The sequence below is a fragment of the Pongo pygmaeus genome, chromosome 1 (assembly GCF_028885625.2).
Source record: "Pongo pygmaeus isolate AG05252 chromosome 1, NHGRI_mPonPyg2-v2.0_pri, whole genome shotgun sequence".
Classification (NCBI taxonomy): domain Eukaryota; kingdom Metazoa; phylum Chordata; class Mammalia; order Primates; family Hominidae; genus Pongo; species Pongo pygmaeus.
The window spans coordinates 112,218,528-112,245,031 of record NC_072373.2 but is presented as its reverse complement, the minus strand read 5'-3'; the positions used below and the strand labels follow the sequence as shown (position 1 = coordinate 112,245,031).

Below are 26,504 nucleotides of genomic sequence, written 5' to 3'. Positions count from 1 at the left end.
GGTTTCTAGCTTCATCCATGTCCCTGCAAAGGACATGAACTCATCCTTTTTTATGGCTGCATAGTATTCCATGGTATATATGTGCCACATTTTCTTTATCCAGTCTATCATTGATGGGCATTTAGATTGGTTCCAAGTCTTTGCTATTGTGAACAGTGCTGCAGTAAATATATGAGTGCATGCGTCTTTATAGTAGAATGATTTATAATCCTTTGCGTATGTACCCAGTAATGGGATTGCTGGGTCAGATGGTGTTTCTGGTTCTAGATCCTTGAGGAATCACCATACTGTCTTCCCCAATGGTTGAACTAATTTACACTTCCACCAACAATGTAAAAGCATTCCTATTTTTCCACAACCTCTCCAGCATCTGTTGTTTCCTGACTTTTTAATGGTCGTCTTTCTAACTGGTGTGAGATGGTATGTCCTTGTGGTTTTGATTTGCATTTCTTTAGTGACCAGTGATGATGAGCTTTTTTTCATATGTTCGTTGGCTGCATAAATGTCTTCTTTTGAGAGGTGTCTGTTCATATCCTTTGCCCACTTGTTGATGGGTTTGTTTTTTTCTTGTAAATTTAAGTTCCTTATAGATTCTGGATATAGCGCTTTGTCAGATGGATAGATTGCAAAAATTTTCTCCCATTCTGTAGGTTGCCTGTTCACTCTGATGATAGTTTCTTTTGCTGTGCAGAAGCTCTTTAGTTTAATTAGATCCTGTTTGTCAATTTTGGCTTTCGTTGCCATGCTTTTTGTGTTTTAGTCATGAAGTCTTTGTCCATGCCTATGTCCTGAATGGTATTGCCGAGGTTTTCTAGGGTTTTTATGGTTTTAGGTCTTATGTTTAGGTCTTTAATCCATCTTGAGTTAATTTTTGTATAAGGAGTAAGGAAGGAGTCCAGTTTCAGTTTTCTGCATATGGCTAGCCAGTTTTCCCAACACCATTTATTAAATGGGGAATCTTTTCCCCATTTCTTGTTTTTGTCAGGTTTGTCAAAGAGCAGATGGTTGTAGATGTGTGGCGTTATTTCTGAGGCCTCTGTTGTGTTTCATTGGTCTATATTTCTGTTTTGGTACCAGTACCATGCTGTTTTGGTTACTGTAGCCTCGTAGTATAGTTTGAAGTCAGGTAACATGATGCCTCCAGCTTTATTCTTTTGGCTTAGGATTGTCTTGGCTATATGGGCTCTTTTTTGGTTCCGTATGAAATTTAAAGTAGTTTTTTCTAATTCTGTGAAGAAAGTCAGTGGTAGCTTGTTGGGGATAGCACTGAATCTGTAAATTACTATGGGCAGTATGGACATTTTCACGATATTGATTCTTCCTATTCATAAGCATGGAATGTTTTTCCATTTGTTTGTGTCCTTTCTTACTTCCCTGGGCAGTGGTTTGAATTCCTGGACACACACACCCTCCCAAGACTAAACTAGAAAGAAGTCGAATCCCTGAATAGACCAATAACAAGTTCTGAAATTGTGGCAGTAATAGTCTGCGAACCAAAAGAATCCCAGGACCAGACAGATTCACAGCCAAATTCTACCAGAGGTACAAAGATGAGCTTGTACCATTCCTTCTGAAACTAATCCAAACAGTAGAAAAAGAGACTCATTTTATGAGATCAGGATCATCCTGTTACCAAAACCTGGCAGAGACACAACAAAAAAAGAAAATTCCAGGCCAATATCCCTGATGAACATCGATGCAAAAATCCTCAATAAAATACTGGAAAACCGAATCCAGCAGCACATCAAAAAATTTATCTACCATGATCAAGTCGGCTTCATCCCTGGGATGCAAGGCTGGTTCAGCATACACAAATCAATAAACATAATCCATCACATAAACAGAACCAATGACAAAAACCATGTGATTATCTCAATAGATGCAGAAAAGGCCTTCGACAAAATTCAACACTCCTTCATGCTAAAAACTCTCAATAAGCTAGATATTGATGGAACGTATCTCAAAATAATAAGACCTATTTATGACAAACCCACAGCTAATATCATACTGAGTGGGCAAAAACTGGAAGCATTCCCTTTGAAAACCGACACAAGATAAGGATGCCCTCTCTCACTACTCCCATACAACATAGTACTAGAAGTCCTGGCCAGGGCGGTCAGGCAAGAGAAAGAAATAAAGGGCATTCAAATAGGAAGAGAGGAAGTCAAATTCTCTGTTTGCAGATGATATGATTGTATGTTTAGAAAACCCCATCGCCTCAGCCCAAAATCTCCTTAAGCTGATAAGCAACTTCAGCAAAGTCTCAGGATACAAAATCAGTGTGCAAAAATCACAAGCATTTCTGTACACCAATAATAGACAAACAGAGAGCCAAAATCATGAGTGAACTCCCATTCACAATTGCTACAAAGAGAATAAAATACCTAGGAATCCAACTTACAAGGGATGTGAAGGACCTCTTCAAGGAGAACTACAATTTTAGCCATTTTAATAGATGTGTAGTGGTAACTCATTTTGGTTTTAATTAGCAGTTCCCAAATGACTAATGATGTTGAACATCTTTTTTATATACTCTTTGCTATCCATTTATCTTCTTTGATGAATTATCTGATCAAATCTCTTGTCTACTGCCTATTAAAAAACATTTTCTTAATTGTTGAGTTTTGAGATTTCAGTATATATTCTGGATACAATTCCTATATCAGATATATTCTTGGAAGGTGTTTTCACCCAGTCTTTTAATTCTCTTAATAGTGTTGAAAAGCAGAAGATTCTAATTAGGAAGTCCATTTTTCCAATTTGCTCTTTATGAATTATATTTTATGTCATATCTAAGAAATCTTTGCCTAACTCAAACACGCCTAACCCAAGCACTCAAAGATTTCTTCCTATGTTTTCTTCTAAAAGTTTATAGATTCAGGTTTTGTATTTATATCTGTGAGACATTTTGAGTTGATTTTTCTATAGGGATCAAAGTTTATTTTTTTTTTACATATAAATATTCTATTATTTCAGCATCATTGGTTGAAAAGGCTTTCCTTTTTTCACTGCATTGCCTTTGCAGCTTTGTTAAGAATCAGTTGTACATTTAAGTGTATGTTTATTTTTAGACTCTATTCTGTTTGTCATTAAATCTACACAATCAACACAGTGTATACCATCCTGTTTTGATTAGTGTAGATTTATTATAAGTGAAGTCAAATAGTGTTAGCCTTCCAAATTTGTTCTTTCTCAATAGTCATTTTTGCTCTCTAGGTCCTTTGCATTTGCTTTCTTTCTTTTTTTTCTTCTTCAACTTTTATTTTAAATTCTGGGCTACATGTGCAGGATGTGCTTGTTACATAGCTAAATGTGTGCCATGGTAGGTTGCTGCACAGATCAACCCATCACCTAGGTATTAAGCCCAGCATCCATGAGGTATTCTGCCTGATGCTCTCCTTCCCCCTATACCTCCCAACAGGCCCCAGTGTGTGTTATCCCCCCATGTATCCATGTGTTCTCATCATTCTGCACTCACTTATAAGTGAGAACATACGGTGTTTGGTTTTCTGTTCCTGTATTAGTTTGCTGAGGCTAATGGCTTCCAGCTCCATCCATGTCCCTGCAAAGGACATGATCTTGTTCCTTTTTATGGCTGAATAGTATTCCATGATGTGTATGTACCACATTTTCTTTATGCAGTGTATTATTAATGGGCACTTAGGTTGATTCCATGTCTTTGCTATTGTGAATAGTGCTGCAGTGAACATAAGCTTGCATGTGTCTTCATAATAGAATGATTTATATTCCTTTGGGTATATATCCAGTAATGGGGATTACTGGGTCAAATGGTATTTCTGCCCCTAGATCTTCAAGGAATCACCACACTGTCTTCCACAATGGTTGAAATAATTTACACTCCCACCACCAGTATAAAAGCATCCCTTTTTCTCTGTAACCTCACCAGTATTTTTTATTTTTTGACTTTTTAATAATCATTCTGACTGGTGTGAGATGGTTTTTCATTGTGGTTTTGATTTGCATTTCTCTAATGATCAGTGATGTTGAGCTTTGGGTCAGTTTGATCAATTGATCAGTTTGGGATTGATTTTGATTGAATCCTTATTCTTATTGTGCATTATTTTTTTGCCTCTGCATGCCTGGTAATTTTTGACTAGATTCTAGGTGCTGGATATTTTTTTATCCCTAGAAATCTTCTTGAACTTTGTTTAGGGATACAGTTAAGTTACTTGGAAATAATTTGACGTGTTTCTTGTTTTGCTTTTAGGATTTTTTAGGTGAATCTGGTGCATTGTTCAGTGAGGCAAGATCTTCCTGAGTACTCTACTAAATGTCCTGTGAATTATGAATTTTTCTTGTCTGGCTGGTATGAACATCCACTGTTACCAGTAGGCTCTTTGTAAGCACCAGGCAGTGTTCCCACCAGTCCTTTCATGTGGTTCTTGCCATTGTCTTAGTTAGTTTCTTCACATGCAAGTGTTGCTCAGTACTCTGCTGAATACTCAAGGGAGATCCTTTGCAGATCTCTGGGGTTCTCTTTCTGTGCACATCTGTTCTCTCTTTTATACTGTCCTATAAACTGTAGTTCCCTCAGTCTTTCCAGACACAGCCTTATTTCTGAAACTTAGAGAGTCCATAGTCTGTGCCTTAATTTTTTCTCTGTGTGCCTTTGCCTGAAAATTTTCTTGATGCAGTAATTTACAGGCAATAATGGGACTCACCTTGTTTGTTTTCCATCATTTAGTGATTACTGTCCTCTGTTGTCTGATGTTCATTGTCTTGAAAACCAGTGTTTCATGTATTTTGTCCAAAGTTTTTGGTTGTTTTAGGTTTCAGGCTAAGCTTAAGTACCCATTACTCTATTTTAGCCAGAAGCACTTTTTTTAAAAAAAGTCAATTCCTATTATGTTATTTTTCCTCCTATTTACTGGGCATTCTTAAAATATCCTGCCCCATGCTGCCTCATTTTTTTACTCATTTGAGTATTTGCATATATGTATATTTCCATCTTTTTCTAACAGTTGCCCTTGAATTTTAACTTACATCTTGTTTATATTTTTTGTAACAACATCTAGACTTAATCATTACTGTATCTTCCCTCTGAACAACATGAAAACTTGTGTACTTTCACTACCCCATTGCCTAGCCTTATCATGAACTTGAGGTTCAAAGAGTTAATCCCTCTGTTCATTATTGCTTTTTGCACACTCCATTCTATTCTCCTAGATTTTTTGCTTTAATTTTTAGAACACTTCCTCTAGGAGTTTCTAGTGGTTTGTTACCTACACCTTTCCCTCAACCCCACCCAGATGACCTAAGTCAAGGTGAAAGAAAAGATCCTTCTGCAAGAAATCTCTTTACCTATAAACTCATTTATTTGCCCACTTGATCTTCTGTTTCTCCAGTCTCAGAGAATCCAGCATCCACTGTTCTGCCCAGTATTTATCCATTGACCTGTGCTCTGGATCCTATCTTCTCTCAACTCTTGAACTTTTTCTTTTTTGGTGTTTGCATTTACTTATGCTATATTAAACTTCTTGGTTCCTTTCTCATAGCCAGTAGGTCCCTCTCTCTACTTCAACTGTTTTTCAATGCCATAGATTCCTTCTGGCAAATATTCTGTACCTCTTCTTCATGTCTTGGTAAAGCCTATTTAAAAAAAAAAAAAGGAATAGTCTATTTTTCTTGTTTGCCTTCTGTTCACTTCTCAATACATTGCATTCTGGGCTCTGCTCCCCACCACTTCACTAAAAATAATTTGACCTCTTACTGTCCTATAGACTAGTCCAAAAAAAGGACAATGTATTAGGTACTGCTGTATAACAAACACCTCTAAAATTTAGTAGCTTAAAACAATTTTTTATTTCTCTGGAATCAACAGGTTGCCTGAGTGATTGTGCTGATCTGGCTTGGGCTTTGCTTATCTTATCTGGATTTGTTCATGTGTCTGCAGGTAGATGGCAAGTTGGCTGAAGGCTAGCTTGGCCCCACTGGGGAGGACTCAGCTCTGCTTCATGTGGTCTCATCATCTATCAGGAGATACCATGCTTTTTACATAGTAGTGACAGTTCCACAAAAGGAAGTGGAGCATGCAAGGCCTCTTGAGGCTTAGGATTGAAACTGGCACACTGTTACGTTTTACCAGATTCAGTTAAACAAAGCAAAATGCAAGACCAGTCCAGTTTCAAAGGATGGAAATTTGTTTCGTATTCTTTACACAGCTTCTTAAATGTTGATATTCCTAGGAATTTTTCTTCTAACCCTTTCCATTTTGCCTCACCAACCTCATCTCTTTTTACAGGATGACAAAATTTGCCCTATATATTGGTGACATCCAAATCAGCAATTAGCAAACTATGGGAGACCAGCCTGTGGCCTGTTTTTATATGGCCCACTAGCTTAGAATGGTATATATGTATGTTCTAGGGTACATGTGCACACGTGCAGGTTTGATACATAGGTATACATGTGACATGTTGGTTTGCTCTACCCATCAACTCATCATTTACAACTCATCATATGTCTTTACAGTAGCATGATTTATAATCCTTTGGGTATATACCCAGTAATGGGATTGCTGGGTCAACTGGTAATTCTAGTTCTAGATCATTGAGGAATCGTGACACTGTCTTCCACAATGGTTGAACTAATTTACACTCCCACCAACAGTGTAAAAGTGTTCCTATTTATCCACATCCTCTGCAGCATCTGTTGTTTCCTGACTTCTTAATGATTGCCATCCTAACTGGCGTGAGTGTATCTCATTGTGGTTTTGATTTGCATTTCTCTGATGACCAGTGATGATGAGCATTTTCTCACGTGTCTGTTGGCTGCATGTATAGACATATATATATATATATGTCTCAAAAGAAGACTGTTTTGAAAAGTGTCTGTTCATATCCTTTGCCCACTTTTTGATGGGGTTGTTTTTTTTCTTGTAAATTTGTTTCAGTTATTTGTAGATTCTGAATATTAGCCATTTGTCAGATGGGTAGATTGCAAAACTTTTCTCTCATTCTGTAAGTTGCCTGTTCACTCTGATGGTAGTTTCTTTTGCCATGCAGAACTTCTTTAGTTTAATTAGATCCCATTTGTCTATTTTGGCTTTTGTTGCCATTGCTTTTGGTGTTTTAGTCATGAAGTCCTTCCCATGCCTATATCCTGAATGGTATTGCCTAGGTTTTCTTCTAGGGTTTTTATGGTTTTAGGTCTTAGGTTTAAATCTTTAATCTATCTTGAATTAATTTTTGTATAAGATGTAAGGAAGGCATCCAGTTTTAGCTTTCTACATATGGCTAGCCAGTTTTCCCAGCACCATTTATTAAATAGGGAATCCTTTCCCCATTTCTTGTTTTTGTCAGGTTTGTGAAAGGTCAGATGGTTGTAGATGTGTGGTGTTATTTCTGAGGCCTCTTTCTGTTCCATTGGTCTATATATCTGTTCTGGTACCAATACCATGCTGTTTTGGTTACTGTAAGCCTTATAGTATAGTTTGAAGTCAGGTAGCGTGATGTCTCCAGCTTTGTTCTTTTTGCTTAGGATTGTCTTGGCAATGTGGGCTCATTTTTGGTTCCATATGAACTTTAAAGTAGTTTTTTCCATTTCTGCGAAGAAAGTCATTGGTAGCTTGATGGGGATGGCATTGAATCTATAAATTACTTTGGGCAATATGGCCATTTTCATGATATTGATTCTTCCTATCAATGAGCATGGAATATTCTTCCATTTGTTTGTGTCCTCTTTTATTTAGTTGAACAGTGGTTTGTAGTTCTCCTTGAAGAGGTCCTTCACATCCCTTGTAAGTTGGATTCTTAGGTATTTTATTCTCTTTGTAGCAATTGCGAATGGGAGTTCACTCATGATTTGGGTCTCTATTTGTCTGTTAGTGGTGTACAGAAATGCTTGTGGTTTTTGCACATTGATTTTGTATCCTGAGACTTTCCTGAAGTTGCTTATCAGCTTAAGGAGATTTTGGGCTGAGACGATGGGGTTTTCTAAACATACAATCATGTCATCTGCAAACAGGGACAATTTGACTTCATTTCCTAATTGAATCCCCTTTATTTCTTTCTCTTGCCTGATTGCCCTGGCCAGAACTTCCAACACTGTGTTGAATAGGAGTGGTGAGAGAGGGCATCCTTGTCTTGTGCCAGTTTTCAAAGGAAATGCTTCCAGTTTTTGCCCATTCAGTATGCTATTGGCTGTGGGTTTGTCATAAATACCTCTTATTATTTTGAGATGTGTTCCATCAATACCTAGTTTATTGAGAGTTTTTAGCATGAAGGACTGTTGAATTTTGTCGAAGGCCTTTTCTGCATCTATTGAGGTAATCATGTGGTTTTTGTCATTGGTTCTGTTTATGTGATGGATTACATTTATTGATTTGCATATGTTGAACCAGCCTTGCATCCCAGGGATGAAGCCAGTTTGATCGTGATGGATAAACTTTTTGATGTGCTGCTGCATTCGGCTTGCCAGTATTTTATTGAGGATTTTTGCATCAATGTTCATCAGGGATATTGGTCTAAAATTCTCTTTTTTTATTGTGTCTTTGTCAGGCTTTGGTATTGGGATGATGTTGGCCTCATAAAATGAGTTACGGAGGATTCCCTCTTTTTCTATAGTTTGGAATAGTTTCAGGAGGAATGATACCAGCTCCTCTTTGTACCTCTGGTAGAATTCAGCTGTGAATCCATCTGGTCCTGGACTTTTTTTGGTTGGTAGACTATTAATTATTGCCTGAATTTCAGAGCATGTTATTGGTCTATTCAGAGATTCAGCTTCTTCCTGGTTTAGTCTTGGGAGGGTGCATGTGTCCAGGAATTTATCAGTTTCTTCTAGATTTTCTAGTTTATTTGCATAGAGGTGTTTATAATATTCTCTGATGGTAGTTTGTATTTCTGTGGGATTGGTGGTGATATCCCCTTTATCATTTTTTATTGCTTCTATTTGATTCTTCTCTCTTTTCTTCTTTATTAGTCTTGCTAGCGGTCTATCTATTTTGTTGATCTTTTCAAACAACCAGCTCCTGAATTCATTGATTTTTTGAAGGGGGTTTTGTGTCTCTAAGTCTTTCAGTTCTGCTCTGATCTTAGTTATTTCTTGCCTTTTGCTAGCTTTTGAATTTGTTTGCTGTTGCTTCTCTAGTTCTTTTAATTGTGATATTAGGGTGTCAATTTTAGATCTTTCCTGCTTTCTTTTGTGGGCATTTAGTGCTATAAATTTCCCTGTACACACTGCTTTAAATGTGTCCCAAAGATTCTGGTACATTGTGTCTTTTTTCTCATTGGTTTCAAAGAACATCTTTATTTCTGCCTGCATTTTGTTATTTACCCATTAGTCATTCAGGAGCAGGTTGTTCAGTTTCCATGTAGTTGTGCGGTTTTGAGTGAGTTTCTTAATCCTGAGTTCTAATTTGATTGCACTGTGATCTGAGAGACAGTTTGTTGTGATTTCTGTTCTTTTACATTTGCTGAGGAGTGCTTTACTTCCAATTATGTGGTCAATTTTGGAATAAGTGTGATGTAGTGCTGAGAAGACTGTATATTCTGTTGATTTGGGGTGGAGATTTCTGTAGATGTCTATTAGTTCTGCTTGGTGCAGAGCTGAGTTCAAGTCCTGGATATCCTGGTTAACCTTCTGTCTCATTGATCTGTGTAATATTGACAGTGGGGTGTTAAAAGTCTCCCATTATTGTGTGGGAGTCTAAGTCTCTTTGTAGGTCTCTAAGGACTTGCTTTATGAATCTGGGTGCTCCTGTATGGGGTGCATATATATTTAGAATAGTTAGCTCTTCTTGTTGAATTGATCCCTTTTCCATTATGTAATGGCCTTCTTTGTCTCTTTTGATCTTTGTTGGTTTAAAGTCTGTTTTATCAGAGACTAGGATTGCAACCATTGCTTTTTTTGCTTTCCATTTACTTGGTAGATCTGCCTCCATCCCTTTAATTTGAGCCTATGTATGTCTCTGCACATGAAATGGGTCTCCTGAATACAGCACACTGATGGGTCTTGACTCTTTATCCGATTTGCCAGTCTATGTCTTTTAATTGGGGCATTTAGCCCATTTACATTTAAGGTTAATATTGTTATGTGTCAATATGATCCTGTCATTATGATGTTAGCTGGTTATTTTGCCCGTTAATTGATGCAGTTTCTTCCTAGCATCGATGGTCTTTACAATTTGGCATGTTTTTGCAGTGGCTGGTACTGGTTGTTTCTTTCCATGCTTAGTGCTTCCTTCAGGAGCTCTTTTAAGACAGTCCTGGTGGTGACAAAATCTCTGAGCATTTGCTTGTCTGTAAAGTATTTTATTTCTCCTTCACTTACGAAGCTTAGTTTGGCTGGATATGAAATTCGGGATTGAAAATTCTTTTCTTTAAGAATGTTGAATATTGGCCCCCACTCTCTTCTGGCTTGTAGGGTTTCTGCTGAGAGATCTTCTGTTGGTCTGATGGGCTTCCCTTTGTGGGTAACTCGACCTTTCTCTTTGGCTGCCCTTAACATTTTTTCCTTCATTTCAACCTTGGTGAGTGTGACAATAATGTGTCTTGGGGTTGCTCTTTTTGAGGAGTATCTTTGTGGTGTTCTCTATATTTCTTGAATTTGAATGTTGGCCTGCCTTGCTAAGTTGGGGAAGTTCTCCTGGATAATATCCTGAAGAGTGTTTTCAAACTTGGTTCCATCCTCCCCATCACTTTCAGGTACACTAATCAAACGTAGATTTGCTCTTTTTACATAGTCCCGTATTTGTTGGAGGCTTTGTTAATTTCTTTTCACTCTTTTTTCTCTAACCTTGTCTTCTTGCTTTATTTCATTAATTTCATCTTCAATCACTGATATCCTTTCTTCCACTTGATCAAATCGGCTATTGAAGCTTATCCATGCATGACAACGTTCTCATGCCGTGGTTTTCAGCTCCATCATGTTATTTAGGGTCTTCTGTACACTGTTTATTCCAGTCAGCCATTTGTCTAATCTTTTTTCAAGGTTTTTGGCTTTCTTACAGTGGGTTTGAATATCCTCCTTTAGCTCGGAGAAGTTTGTTATTAACAACCTTCTGAAGCCACTTCTGTCAACTTGCCAAAGTAATTGTCCGTCCAGCTTTTTCCTGTTGCTGGTGAGGAGCTGCGATCCTTTGGAGGAGAAGTGCTCTGATTTTTAGAACTTTCAGCTTTTCTGCTCTGGTTTCTTCCTACCTTTGTGGTTTTATCTACCTTTGGTCTTTGATGTTGGTGACCTACAGATGGGGTTTTGGTGTAGATCACCTTTTTGTTCATGTTGATGCTATTCCTTTCTGTTTGTTAGTTTTCCTTCTAACAGTCAGGTCCCTCAGCTGCAGGTCTGTTGGAGTTTGCTGGAGATCCACTCCAGACCCTGTTTGCCTGGGTATCACCAGTGGAGGCTGCAGAACAGCAAATATTGCAGAACAGCAAATATTGCTGCCTAATCCTTCCTCTGGAAGCTTCGTCCCAGAGGGGCACCCATCTATATGAGGTGTCTGTTGGCCCCTACTGGTAGGTGTCTCCCAATTAGGCTACATGGGGGTCAGGGACCCACTTGAGGAGGCAGTCTGTCTGTTCTCAGAGCTCAAATGCCATGCTGGGAGAACCACTGCTCTTTTCAGAGCTGTCAGACAGGGACGTTTAAGTCTGTAAAAGTTGTCTGCTGCCTTTTGTTCAGCTATGCCCTGCCCACAGAGGTGGAGTCTAGAGGCAGTGGGCCTTGTTGCACTGCAGTGGGCTCCGCCTAGTTCGAGCTTCTCGGCGCTTTGTTTACCTACTCAAGCCTCAGAAATGACAGACACCCCTCCCCAAGCCAGGTTGCTGCCTCTCAGTTCGATCTCAGACTGCTGTGCCAGCAGTGAGCAAGGCTCCAAGGGCATGGGACCCACCGAGCCAGGCATGGGAGAGAATCTCCTTTTCTGCTGGTTGCTAAGGCCTTGGGAAAAGTGCAGTGTTTGGGTGGGAATGTCCCGTTTTTCCAGGTAGTCTGTCACGGCTTCCCTTGGCTAGGAAAGGGAAATCCCCTGACCCTTTGCGCTTCCTGGATGAGGCGACGCCCTGCCCCACTTCAGCTTGCCCTCCCAGTGAGATGAACCAGGTACCTCAGTTGGAAATGCAGAAATCACCCGTCTTCTGCATTGATCACGCTGGGAGCTGCAGCTCTCAGCTGTTCCTGTTCAGCCATCTTCAATACTACCAGTGGTTTTTATATTTTTAAAGTGTTGTTTAAACAAACAACATAGTTATCAGCAACTCTAACAACAAAGCAGAGGGATATGCAACAGAGATTGTGTGCCATTTTGCCCTATTAAAAATAAATTCTGGCCGGGCACGGTGGCTCATGCCTGTAATCCCAGCACTTTGAGAGGCTGAGGCAGGTGTATCACGAGGTCAGGATATTGAGACCATCCTGGCTAACATGGTGAAGCCCGTCACTATTAAAAGTACAAAAAATTAGCTGGACGTGGTGGCGGGCATCTGTAGTCCCGGCTACTTGGGAGGCTGAGGCAGGAGAATGGCATGAACCCAGGAGGCAGAGCTTGCAGTGAGCTGAGATTGTACCACTGCACTCCAGCCTGGGCAACAGAGCGAGACTCCATCTCAAAAAAAAAAAAAAATTTTCCCCCATGTTAATCAGTATTTCATTACTGATCTTTCTTGGTTTATAAACTTCTATCTGTACGTGTACAGGATATTTGTGTCTGAGTATTTTGCGGTACTTTAAACTCCATATGTACAAAATTGAGTTCAGTATCTTTGCTTTAACACTTTCTCCTCTTAATTTCTTATTTCACCCACATTCTACATAGTCTTCCTGGCTTGTGCCAAAAACTTGACAGTCTGATGAGATACCAATCCACTGTTGCCACTCTTTTAGTAACACATAAATCTTCATTTCTTATTATCCTTGGTTAATTTAGCCCTTCAGTTCAATGTTACCCATTACCAATTCAACCTTGGTACTTCTTGTACAATCTAATAATTTTCTTCCCATGCTTAAAATGTATTTGATATATTAGGAGTAGGGTGTAGGCTGAAGCTAGAATGTGGGGCATTAAGGAGCAAGTAGATTATGAAAAAGAAGCAACATTTAAGTTCAGACTCTTGAGAGAGGAGCAGAATGGAATTGTACATTCAAGTATTTCTATAAGATACATTCTTATTACAGTCAACTGAGTGGTTTGAAATATTTTATGTGGAAAATTTAAAAGCTGTAGGCACAAAGATAACATTTACAGAAGATTTAAAAACTCCAAAAGGGAGTCTTTAAATCAAGATTTTTATGCGTTTTTCTGATAATCTACATTAATGAGATTTTATAAGTTTTTAAAAATTATCTTCATAATGGATATTTAATGCAAATAATTGAATGTAGTACAATTTTAGTATTGGGCAATTAGGAAAGTGTTTAAAACTGCGTACATGGAAATTTTATTAAAACTTGAAAGAATTAGTACTTCAGATATTATTTAATATATACATTCAGCAAACATTTTTGTTGAAACTGTATTTGGTATTATGCTAGGTATTAGTATTTATCCCATAATCCATTATTTGTTTTCATAAACTCAAAAAGAGAGTGAGAGTTCAAAAATTCATTTTTTTTTTTAAAATACGGTCCAGCTGATTTTTTTTCTTTTTTTTTTTTTTTTTGAGATGAAGTCTCACTCTGTCACCAGGCTGCTGTGCAGTGGTGTGATCTTGGCTCACTGCAACCTCCACTTCCTGGGTTCGAGTGATTCCCCTGCCTCAGCCTCCCTAGTGGCTGGTACTACAGGCGTGCACCACCACACCCAGCAGATTTTTTGTATTTTAGTAGAGGCAGGGTTTCACCATGTTGGCCAGGGTGGTCTCCATCTGCTGACCTTGTGATCCCCCTGTCTCGGCTTCCCAAAGTGCTGGGATTACAGGTGTGAGCCATTGTGCCCAGCCCCGGTCTAGTTGATTCTAAAAAAACAAAAAGTACCTTAAAAGTTATTATAATTGAAATGTTACTTATACTATAAAATAGAAATTTAGCTGTTTACCTGATAATTGTGTATAAGCCTACATTATTATCAGAAATGTGCTAGGTAGGTACTGTAGGGCATGTAAAGAAGCTTAAGCCAATGAAATTAGTGTCTGCTGTGAAGTTGTTTATAGTTTACTAGAGAGTTAATTTTCTTTAATTCGTGTTTCTTAGAATGTTAAGTAAGACTTTTCAGATTCATTATCTGATTTTTTTAATCTATCAGTTTTAAAATGGATGTATTAAAATCTTTTATATTTGCCAATTTCTCAATGTAATTTTTATCAGTTTTGCTTTATAGATTTACTTTGTTTCCTTAGGACACCAAAATATACTTACTAACTTTAAACTTCTTTTTGAAAGGTTGCTCCATTATTTGCTTTTTTAAAAATACAGTGAATTCTCTGTATAGTTGAATTTCTTAGCAATTCTTTCATGATTTTAATTTTTCCCATGGGCACTGGAATTTTCATTTGCAAGCTTGTCTTGTGTCAGAGCTTCATAACATGTGTATTTCTCTCACAACTCCCCTCAGTAACTCTTCCCTACTTTTAGTTTTATTATTACTTTCACAGGTTCATCAGTTCAGAACTTAGTATTTTTTATACTGGAATCACAGTTGTCTCTTCTCTTGAAGATATTACACATTCCCATAATATATAACAGTTTATCCCAGTTCTTGCTGTGCAGCTGTTTCTGCTGCTTCCTTGTAGTTTAGGAAAATAATTTTTTATAACCAGAGTCTCCACCACAACTGAGTGCTTTGAATGCTTTTCCTACCTTGCGGGAAATAAACTCGTAGATGTCTTTGTTTACTTCATTTTCAAGAAATAGAAACTTCTGCCTTTGACACTATGAATTTCTTTGTATTTCTTCTTGACGGCAGATGTTATTTTGTTTTTGAATGTGGCTATATATTTTTAATATTTAGTCTTTTATCATTGGTATATGTTTCAGGTATGGGGTGGGATTTTGCATCAACTTTTAAGAGCATCTTGACAAATAATCATTGTATAACCACAGTTGACCCTTGAACAACACAGGCGGGTTACAGTCACCAACCCCTTGTGTAATCAAAACTTCACATATAACTTTTGACTGCCCCAGAAGTTAACTACTAATAGCCTACCATTGACCCAGAAGTCTTACCAATAACATAGTCAACTAGTACATATTTTGTATGTTATATATATTATATACTGTATTCTTAAAGTAAGCCAGAGAAAATAAAATGTCATGAGGAAAATCATAAGGAAGAGAAAATACATACACAGTACTGTACTGTGTTTATTGATGTTGTAAATTTATGTTGTCTGTTTACAAGATGAATAGTCTGTGTCAAATGGTGGCAACTACAGTGGCAAACCTCAATCTATGGTACAAATCAAACAGTCCAACTTTTTGTTGTAATATCATGACTTTTCGTTGCTTCTTGGGAGCACTTTCAGATTGCTGGTGGCACTTCATATGGGTCCCATGGTGTTTTTGAAGGTTTACACTACTGTGCCAAACAATGAAAAATACACAAGAACCATGAGAAGTCACTTTTTACTGCAATATGCAATTTACTGAAGACACGGAGATGATTAGTGTCACAAGTTGTTTTAAGTGGATGCTTATAACACTTAAGTTCACTGCATAGCAAAAAGAGGTGTCTGTGAAATTATTACAGTAGTAAAGTATGTACTGCAATAAATCTTACACATTTATGATTTAATACTGCATCTTTACATTTGTTTACATTTCTCTTGACTATCAATGGCACCGTGTATGTCTGTGTATATGTAAGTTTTGATACATTTTAACTTTTTATAATAGATTTGTATATATTTCATGATACTAAATGGTAAAATAGACTAGTATCTACACATATGTTATTCATTTGTGACACACTCAACTCTTTCTTATTATTTTCTCTATTTCTAGGCCATGTGGCTTGTCTATGTGTTTTTCCACATTGTTGCAAATGTTAAAGATCATTTCAATGTATTTATTTTTAAAAATTCACGTGTAAGTGGATCCATGCAGTTCAAATCTGTGTTCAAGGGTTAAATGTTTTATGATTTTTAAAAGGTTTTTCTGTGCAACACATTTTAAAAAGGTTTTCTATGTAAAATCATCTTGAATAACAAAGTGGTTATAAACTTACAAGTTCCATACCATAAATAAATACAGGAATTAAACCAAGATTCCTTTAGCTTCCATGTGCTTTGGTTTTTATTCATGATAGGACAAACAATGGGAGCAGATTATGAGACAGAGGAAGAAGAAGTTAAACATGTATAGTATTAACTAATTGCAGTTATCAAAGAAGTAGTGAACTTGATAAGGTTATAGTAGTACTTCTGTTTCATGGAAGAAGATTGAACTATAACGTCACCACTGTGGCCATTCATCTTTCTTGAGACCATAATGAAATGAAAGTAGGGAAATATTTATAAATAGGCATAAACTCATAATAATAAAAAGATTTGAAGGCAAGGGGGAGGTAATAATGGACAAGATATTTCAACAAATTTGCAGAACACAGAGTGGCTGGGAATGGCTACAGAGGGACTACAGGAAAGGTAACTGATGGAATCCCAGAGAGATTTTGGGTTCATAAACAATAGATACCAGTAAACAAATCTATGCAAAGTACAATAAAAACCAGATATTTATTCAAGGTCATTATATGGAACATGGGCTCTACCTGAAATCCTTATGTTCCACCTCCATCCCTGGTATCTACCACTAGAATAACTATACAGCCCTCTTTTTTAAAAAATCACATGATTTCATTGAGGAAAGTTAAAGCTTTCAATATGGATGTTAGTTTCCCAAAATAAAGTCTCCCTTCATTGTGAAATTTAACCAGGTCCACAGTCCCGCAATACCCATTCCTGATTCTGAAGCAAAGCCTACCAGTTAGCCCATCCTTCCTCAAAGCATTCTACATAGAAAGCATCCAGTCAGTATTCCCACTCAGGGGATAGAATTAGTGACAACTAGGTCTACTCAGTGGAGGAACACCTGCTATTCAGTAGAGGAAACCCACACTAGCTACCCAGAACTTTATTCTTAAGCACGGATAATTAAATAATGGTTAACTACTACAGTGGGATATCATACAGAAATGCAAATAAATGATACATAGTTACATATAACAACATGGTTGAATCTTGAGCTATAGAAGCTGGATGTGAGAATACAGTTACATTTAATTAATATATTAAATATACCAATAGGCAAAATAAGCTCATAGTAATTGGGAGAGGGTATCAGATGGTAAATGTATTAAAAATTAAAGTAGTTACCCCAAAAGTTAAGATATTGGTTACTTTTTTGGTGGGTGGGAATTATGATTTTGTGGGATACATGGAAGGTATTGTTCTGACTGTGGCTTATACAAGTGTTCTCTATAATAAGGAGAACATTTGTGTTTTATATGCTTTTATGTGTACATGTTAAATTTCACAGTAAAAAATATAGTCAAAAAAGGGATCCCACAGGAGACAGACAATTCTATAAACATTTTTAATTCTCCATTTTAGTCAAATAACTCGGAGAAGGTATATTCATAGAGTAAAAATAGGATGCTATGAAAAGGAAGCAATTAGAGAATGAAAAAAGAGTTCAGATTAAAAGTATGGTTGCTGACATTAAAGCTTCAGTGAAGAGACTAAAGATAAAATTGATTTAATAAAGTTCCTGGAATATACAGGGAGAATAAAAGATTAAAATTTGAGAGAAAATAATAGAAACTCAGTCCAGGAGGTTCAATTTCCAATTAATGAGCATTTCAGAGGAGATAACTGAGAAAGTAGAGTACAGAAAATATCACAGAAATAGTAGAAAAGATTTTTCCCAGAGCTGAAAGATACTGATCTTTAGTTTGAAAAGTACCTAGCACAATGACTGTAAGAACAAACAAATAAAAAAAGACTACACCTAAATTTAATCAGTGTTTAAGTGAAGATTCTAAACCTTGGAGAAGAGAGCTGAGTGTGAGGAAGTAAGATTGGGAACATATTAAGACTATTAAAAAATAACATCAGATTTCTTATCAGTTATACTGGATGTTAGAAGGTATTGGAATGGTACTTTCAAGAAGCTCTGGGGGAAAATTATTTCCAACCTTAAATTTGATACCCATATGAAATAAAATTAAGTGAGAGAGCATAGCAATGACATTTTCAGATGAAAAGGTTTGCATCCCACACACTTTTGTGGGAAGTTATTTCAGAATGTGATTCAGTAAAACAGGTCTACGTAGACAAAGACTTAGGACTGAAGAAGCAATAGGCATAACTCTGGAAAGCAAGAAAAGAGAAGTGGCAAGATGACAGCTGTGGAGTATCCCTAGAAAATGACCAGATTGGGAGGAAGGTCTCTAGCGGAGTAAGGAGCGAGGGGTGACTCAGTATAAGTAACATGGTTGATAGGCTAGATACAATAAATGATTAGGGAAAGTGATGGGAGACAATAGGAAACCAGTTAGAAAATCTGGAGAAAACTAAAAGCTATACAAGAAAGTCATAGTTAAAACATAAGGACAACTAAAGTGCAGCATGATTTTACGCAGTTGATGTCTAAGAAAAGACTGGGCAGCTGATAAGATGGTAGTGTCACTGAATGAGTCAAGACGTTTTGACATAACTGCAAAATAGAGGTTGTAATATTGATGGGAATATTTTGTCATAGTTGTTTTGATATATACATGTTTTAAAACAGTTACTCTTCAAATGTAAAATCACTGCTCTCTTGTTCATTACCAAAAAATGTGCCGAAAAGGTACCACTAACCTTTACCCCATCCCAAATGCCCATTAAGTATAAGGGACTCTCCCTATCTACTCTATTTGTTTCTGTATTGTTTTAATATTTTACAAGTTATGTGTTAACTTTTATGTTTTTTTGTGATTATAAAATGTGTCAGTTTGTTAGAATTAATTTAGCTTCTAACTATAATCTATTGTATAAATCCATCATATATTACCATCATTATAAAATTATTAATGTAAGTATGATGAGTATGGAAAGCTATTCAAAATTTAATTGTGAATTTCTTGTTCTATCTGAAATGTAGAATAAGACATCTTATTATTGCTCTGTCTTCTACTCCTCCAAGTGACTTCTGGAATACCCAGCCACTTAATGTTCGAGATTCAGGAAGCTTTCATAAAGCAGAGGTGTCCTTTTAGATATTTAGATGGAAAATAAAGAATATCATTAATCTTAGTTGAAAGCAAATGGCTTTTTTTTTTTTTTCTTGAGACAGAGTCTCACTTTATTGCCCAGGCTGGAGTGCGGTGTTGCAACTTCTGCCTCCTGGGTTCAAGGTATTCTCATGCCTCAGCCTCCCAAGTAGCTGGGATTACAGGCATGCGCCACTATGCCTGGCTAATTTTTGTATTTTTAGTAGAGATGGGGTTTCACCATGTTGGCCAGGCTGGTCTGGAACTCCTGACCTCAAGTGATCCGATCACCTCGGCCTCCCAGAGTGCTGGGATTACAGGCGTGAGCCACCATACCCGGCTGCAAATGGCCATTTTATATAGTGTTCAAAACCTGGCAAAACAAATTTATGGTGATAATAGAAATTAGAAAAAAATGGTATCATTGGGTATTGACTGTGAAGGGCACATGAGGAAAACATTTATGATGCCAGAAATGTACTATAGTTTTATCTTGGTTGTGGCTTTGTTGGTATATACATGTGTAAACATCAAAATTATACACTTAGCATTAAATTAAAAAAAGAAGTGAGAAGTAATAGCGTTTGAGATGAGGTAAAAGTGAATTATGGGAATATTAGCAGACATACTGCTTAAGGTGAATGATAGCTCTTTTCCCCCATTTATTACTTTCTACAACAAAAGATGATTTTTAATTATATAAGTTACATGTATTTAGATAATTGTAAGTGTCTAAAGTTAAAATTGAAGGGCTCCTTCCTTAGAGCATCGCTTAGCCCAGGAGTTTGAGATCAAATCTTTTCTATGTATACACCAACATTCTTTAAACACACATTTTGAGAAGTATCAAACTATATAGATAATTCTGAAATGTGCTCCTTTTGCCCACTCAACAGCATATAATAGATATCTTTTAGTGTCGGATTATAGATTCACCCTGATTCTCTTTAATGATTGTGCAGTCCTCCATAGTATGTTTATATCGTAACTTAGCCTCCTCCCTAAACATTTCAGGTTATCTTTGGTTTTTTACTAATGAAAATAATTCTGATTAACTTTTTTTTACATCTATATTTGTATATTTCTGCAAATATTGTTATAGGATAATTCCAGAACTACAATTCCTAGGTTAAATTTTGTTAGCTTCTGCAAAATTGTCCTTCAGTTTCAACAACTGGGAACCATAATCTTGCCAACATTGGATATTATCAGTCTTTTAAAATGTTCGCTGATCTAATGGACAAAAATGGAATCTCACTGTTTTAATTTGCCTTTTTCTGATCACTAGTGAAATTGGGCATCCTTTCTTATGTTAATTATAAATTGATGTTTCTTTTTTTGCTGTGTGTACCCTATTTTAATTTTCCTTATTTGTCGGTAGTCGTCGTTTATGAGAGTAATCCTTTTCTTCTTATGTATGTTGCAAATTTCTTCTCCAATTTCTAGTCTTTTAGATTTATTTGTCTTTTAGCTTTAACTTACGAAGCTATCCATTTTTCCTTTATGACTCCTTCATTTTGTATTTCGCTTAAGATCATTTACTTAGGAAGACCAGATATGTTCTTATATTTGTTCTGGAAACTTATTCTTTTGCATTTTACTTTTAAATCATTAATCATCCACAAATGTATTTTGTGAGCTAAATATATGAATATTAGTATGCTTTTTCTTTCCCATAATGGATAGCCAGTTTTTGCCATAAATCACTGAATAATCGGTCTTTTCTCACCAATTTAAAAACCAGGGATAGTACTGAATGAATGAATGAGGGTTATAATAAATGTACTTTTTTTTTTTTAATGCAGGGAGGAGGATGTCAGTTTTGAAGCAGAGTTCAAGGATGTAGGTCAGGGTTTGTAGAAAATCAAGGATAAAAGAGTGTGGTTGCCTTGGGAGCTGTAGTGTCAAATTGGATAGGTTTAAAAGTATAGGTGGGATGAAGTAAGAATATATCTAGTACAAACAAATAATAGGCATACCCATATGTTTATATGCTTAGCTATATGCTTTGCTTTACTGCACTTCACAGATATTACAGGGTTTGGTGTGTGTGTGTGTGTTTGCAAATTGCAGATTTGTGATTACCCTGTGCTGAGCAAATCCGTCAGCATCATTTTTTTGACAGCATGTGTTCGCTTTGTGTCTCTGGGTCACATTTTGGTAATTCTTGCAATATTTCAAATTTTTTCCTTAGTATTATGTATGTTATAGTGATCCGTAATCAGTGATCTTTGATATTATTATTGTGTTTGTTTTGGGCAGCATGAACAACACCCATAGAAAATGACAAACTTAATAAATTATGTTTGTCTACCTAATAAATTATGACTGCTCTACCAACTAGCCATTTCCCTGTCTCTCTCCTTTGGCCTCCCTATTCTTTGAAAGACAACAATATTAATATAAAGCCAATTAATAACCCTACAGTGTACACCTAGTATGCATCAATATTAATCCTTCAATGGCCTCTAAATATTCCAAGTAAAAGAGTCATATGTCTCTCACTTTACATCAAAAGCTAAATGTAATTAAGCTTAGTGAGGAAGGCATGTCAAAAGCCAAGAGAGACCAAAGGCTAAGCCTCTTGCACCAGTTAGGCAGATTGTGAAAGGAAAGAAAAAGTTCTTGAAGGAAATTAAAAATGCTATGCCAGTGAACACATGAATAATGAAAAAACAAAATAGCCATATTGCAGACATGGGAAAAGTCTGAGTGGTCTGGATAGAAGAACAACCAGCTACAACATTCCCTGAAGCCAAAGCCTCATCCAGAGCAAGGCTCTAGCTCTCCTCAATTCTGTGAATGCTGAGAGGTGAGGAAGCTGTAGAAGAGTTTGAAGCTTACAGAGGTTGGTTTATGAGGTTTAAAGAAGGAAGCTGCCTCCAAAACATAAAGGTGACAGGTGAAGCAGCAAATGCTGATGGAAAAACTGCAGCAAGTGATCCAGAAGATCTTTTTTTTTTTTTTTTTTTCCAGAAGATCTAACTAAGTTAATTGATGAAGGCGGCTACACTAAACAACAGATTTTCAATGTAGATGGAACAGGTTTCTACTGGAAGAAGATGCCATCTCATAGATGAAGAGAAGTCAATGCTTGGCTTTCAAGGACAGGCTGACTCTTGTTGGGGGCTAATGCAGCTGTTGATTTTAAGTTGAAGCCAGTGCTCATTTACCATTCTGAAAATCCTAGGGCCTCTAAGAATTTTGCTACGTCTACTCCCTGTGTGGTCTGTAAATGGAACAACAAAGTTCAGTTGAGAGCACATCTGTTGATGGCAGAGTTTACTGAATATTTTAAGCACACTGTTGAGAACTGCTAAGCAAAAAAGATCTCTTTCAAAATATTACTGCTCATTGACAATGCACCTGGTCACCCATTTTCTGCAGTGAAGATGCCCAAGGAGATTAATGTTGGTTTCATGCCTGCTAACAACATCCATTCTGCAGCCCATGGGTCAAAGAGTGATTAAGAATCTCAAGTCTTATTTAAGGATTGCATTTTGTAAGGCTATAGCTGCCATATATAGTGATTCCTCTGACAGATCTCAGCAAAGTAAATGGAAAACCTTCTGGAAAGGAGTCACTATTGTAGATACCATTAAGAACATTTGTGATTCATGGGAGGAGGTCGAAGTATCAACATTAACAGGAGTTTGGAAGAATTTGATTCCAGTCCTCATGGGTGATTTTGAGGGGTTCAAACTCAGGTGGAGGAAGTAACTGTAGATGTGGTGGAAATAGCAAGAGAACCAGAATTAGAAGTCGGGCCTGAAGATAGGACTGAGTTACTGCAGTCTTATGATAAGACTTGAATGGATGAGGAGTTGCTTCTTAACAGATGAGCAAAGAAAATTGTTTCTTGAGACGGAATCTACTCCTGGTGAAGAAGCTATGAACATTGTCGAAATGACAATAAGGATTTAGAATACTACGTAAATTTAGTTGGTAAAGCAGTGTCAGGATATGAGAGTGACCTCCAAGTTTGAAAGAATTTTTACTGTGGACAAAATGCTGTCAAACAGCACCACAAGCTACGGAGAGATCTTTTGTCTTGCAGAGAAATCAAACAGGAAGAATCAATCAATACAGCAGACTTTATTGTTGTCTCATTTTAAGAAATTGCCCCAGCCACCCCAGCCTTCAGCAGCCACCACCCTGATCAGTCAGCAACCATCATCATCAAGGCAAGACCCTCCACCATCAAAAAAGTATGACTTGCTGAAAGCCTCAGATCATTTGCATTTTTAGCAATAAAGTATTTTTAAAATTAAGATTTGAACATTGTTTATTTAAACATAATGCTGTCAACACAACTTTTATACCTACTGGGAAACCAAAAAGTTTGTGTGACTCACTTTGTTGCAATATCTGCTACATTGCAGTAGTCTGGAAACAAACTTGCAGTATCTCTGAGGTATGCCTGTGTGTACTAAAATTTGTATGAATAGTAATCAAGGGGAGCAAGTCAACAGCTACTTAGGTTATACAAGGTGATATTATAAAGGAATTCTTGGGCTTTTTTTCTTTTTATAGATGTATTTTAACTTATTATCTTTGGCTTAGGAATTACCATTAACCATTGTATAGGAACATGTCTAAGAGTGAGCTCTTTTTGCTTAACATCAGATTTAAGTTGAGCTTTCATATTTAGTCATAACTTATTTATTTAAAGCTATTAATATATAAAAGGTAATTATCAATTCTGGAAAAGGTTGGCTCTATGACAGTGTACAAACTGTAATTCAAGGAAAACACTACTAAGTATGTGAAGCACCACATCCAGAGAAAAAAGATTTTCTAGAAAATTGGATACACATGTAGAGGAAAGTGATTATGTGCAGTTACTTATGGGACTAAATTTGAAGTATGTTGGAAATAGGGTTGTCAATGTAATTTTAAAATTATTGACCTCTAACATAGCCATTGTAATTGAAAATATTACTTTATTTGTCTTGTCTTCCCTTGCTTTTACCTCTATCCTTCTGTTTTCTCCTTTGTTACAGATCATACATCTGTCGGCGGCCTGGGAGACAGTTTTTATGAATACTTACTGAAAGCATGGTTGATGTCAGATAAAACAGACCATGAGGCAAGAAAGATGTATGATGATGCTATTGAGGTGATTATTTCCAGAACATTTTTCTACTTAACAGATTGAATGTACAGTGTATTTGGTAGTGACTAGATGAATATCTTATAACCATTTTATTATAGACATTCAGTAAATACATATAAGCATTTTATTATATGCATTCACTATAGAGTTTGTTACTATTTTAGTAGAAAAGCCTCATATTAAATCTTCTTTTATTTGTGACATTTTTAAAGAAATTTTTGAAGAAAGAATTTATTGTAGTCCAGGTGCGGTGGCTCACGCCTGTAATCTCAGCACTTTGGGAGGCTGAGGTAGGCAGATCACTTGAGGTCGGGAGTTCAAGACCAGCCTGGCCAACATGGTGAAAACCCATCTCTACTAAAAATACAAAAATTAGCTGGGCATGGTGGTGCATGCCTGTAGTCCCAGCTACTTGGGAGGCTGCGGCAGTAGACTCGCTTGAACCTGGGAGGTGGAGGTTGCAGTGAGCTGAGATCTCATCATTGCACTCCAGCCTGGGTGACAGAGTGAGACTCCGTGTCAACAATAATAAAATAAAATAAGAATTTATTTTAGTGTGTTCATGAAAATTGATTTTATTTACTTTTAGTTAATGTTTACAGAGACTGGAAAAACTTCTGACTTTATATACATTTTCATAAACATTTTTTCTTTCAAATGAACCCTTGAATCTACACATTGAGAGCCTTATGGGTAAATACTTAAATAATGACAACACACTTATATAGTATTTTCTACATGCCAGGCACTGTTCTAACCCTTCTTACATACATGAGATCATTTAATCATTATCACCATTTTACACATGAGGGCCTTAAGGAACAATGAAGTTAAAGTAACTTGCTGAAAGTTGCATTGCTGGTAATTGATGGGGCGTGGAACTGAACAGTGTGGCTGCCGAGCCAGTGCTTTTAACCACTGTATTATATTGTTTCATATTTAAATGACTTCATACCATGATATTGTGACAGTTTATAATTGGAACAAGATTCATTCTAGGAAGAATTTATATGGAGTATTTCTAAGAAAAAACTGTGAAATAGAAAAGTAAGTCAAAAGTGTGTTAAGTAAGTGTGTTTAGCAGGTTATTAGCTTCCTGCTCTATTATAAACTGATAACCCACTTAATGATTTTAGTTATTTTTTAAAAGTTGTATATTTTGTATATAACAACACTGTGCTGATGTAGTCAGTAATTAGTTGTCAGAGTTATAATTTCTGTTTGGTTTGTTTTTTTCATTAAACCAAGAATCTTATCCATTTTATATCCCTACTGTTTAGGCACATAATTTGTTACAATTGTTTTTAAAAAATGCACAGGAGTTGAACTTAATATGTGGCTCACAGTGTTTTGCCCATTATAGGTACTCAACAAGTGTTTATTGAGATATTGTATTAAATAATAAATTGAACTAAGGGTACAACCAAGAATATACATTTTAGCAGGAGAACTTTATTCTCTTTTATTAAAATTTAAACCTAGAAAGTTGTATGATCCAAGATAGGTTATTATCTGGGAAGAATTTAATATTCTTAGAACCATGTTGTTGAAAATAGCTGTTAGTAATTCCCACTAGACTGTGGCCTCCTTTGAGGGCAGAGACTAATTTATTTATCATTATCTCAGCACCTAGCACGATACTTGAAACATAATAAGTATTCCATAGTATTTGATAAATGCATGAATATATTTAATATTATTATATTTGAGAACATGTGATATATCATATACCATGTAATAAATTAATTTTTTTCTGTTTTCTTGTAATTTTCTTTAAAACTATTTTGACTTTTGCTTAATTTTTTCCAAAGGAAAAAAATTATATTTGTCATCTTTTTTTAATTGTACATGCTTTGAAAGGCATGATAACTGTTTTGAAAGTTAACCTTATAAATTCACACTATTTTTCATGAATCATCTGCTATATGTTACGTATCTTGTAAATATTTCTGTACTTGCTTTCTTTTCCCTGTTTTTATTAGTTTTATTAGTTTATTAAATCAAGAACAGGTACCTAATAAATGTTTTTTAATAACAGTTGATCAGCTTTCACTTTGAGACATGATCTCAAGTATGCAGTCTTTGCAGTGTTAATTATTTTCAAAAACTATTCTATTAGCATATTGTAAAATAAATGACATATGGAATGTATGAAAGAGATAGGAATGACCACTTAAGACTCAGTGTAATTTGAAATACATTATTTTTAAACTTTGTCTTTCGGCGCTATTTAATTAA

The 26,504-nt window shown here is 36.3% G+C and overlaps 1 protein-coding gene across 1 annotated transcript in view; it reads left to right on the top strand.

Annotated features, from left to right (window-relative positions):
- Positions 1-26,504, top strand: part of MAN1A2 (mannosidase alpha class 1A member 2) — a 165,023-nt gene that overhangs the window by 105,116 nt on the left and 33,403 nt on the right. The window contains exon 9 of the mRNA XM_054478198.2: positions 24,154-24,269. Within this exon, the coding sequence (XP_054334173.1) occupies positions 24,154-24,269 (116 nt within the window). The remainder of the gene's footprint in view (positions 1-24,153; positions 24,270-26,504) is intronic.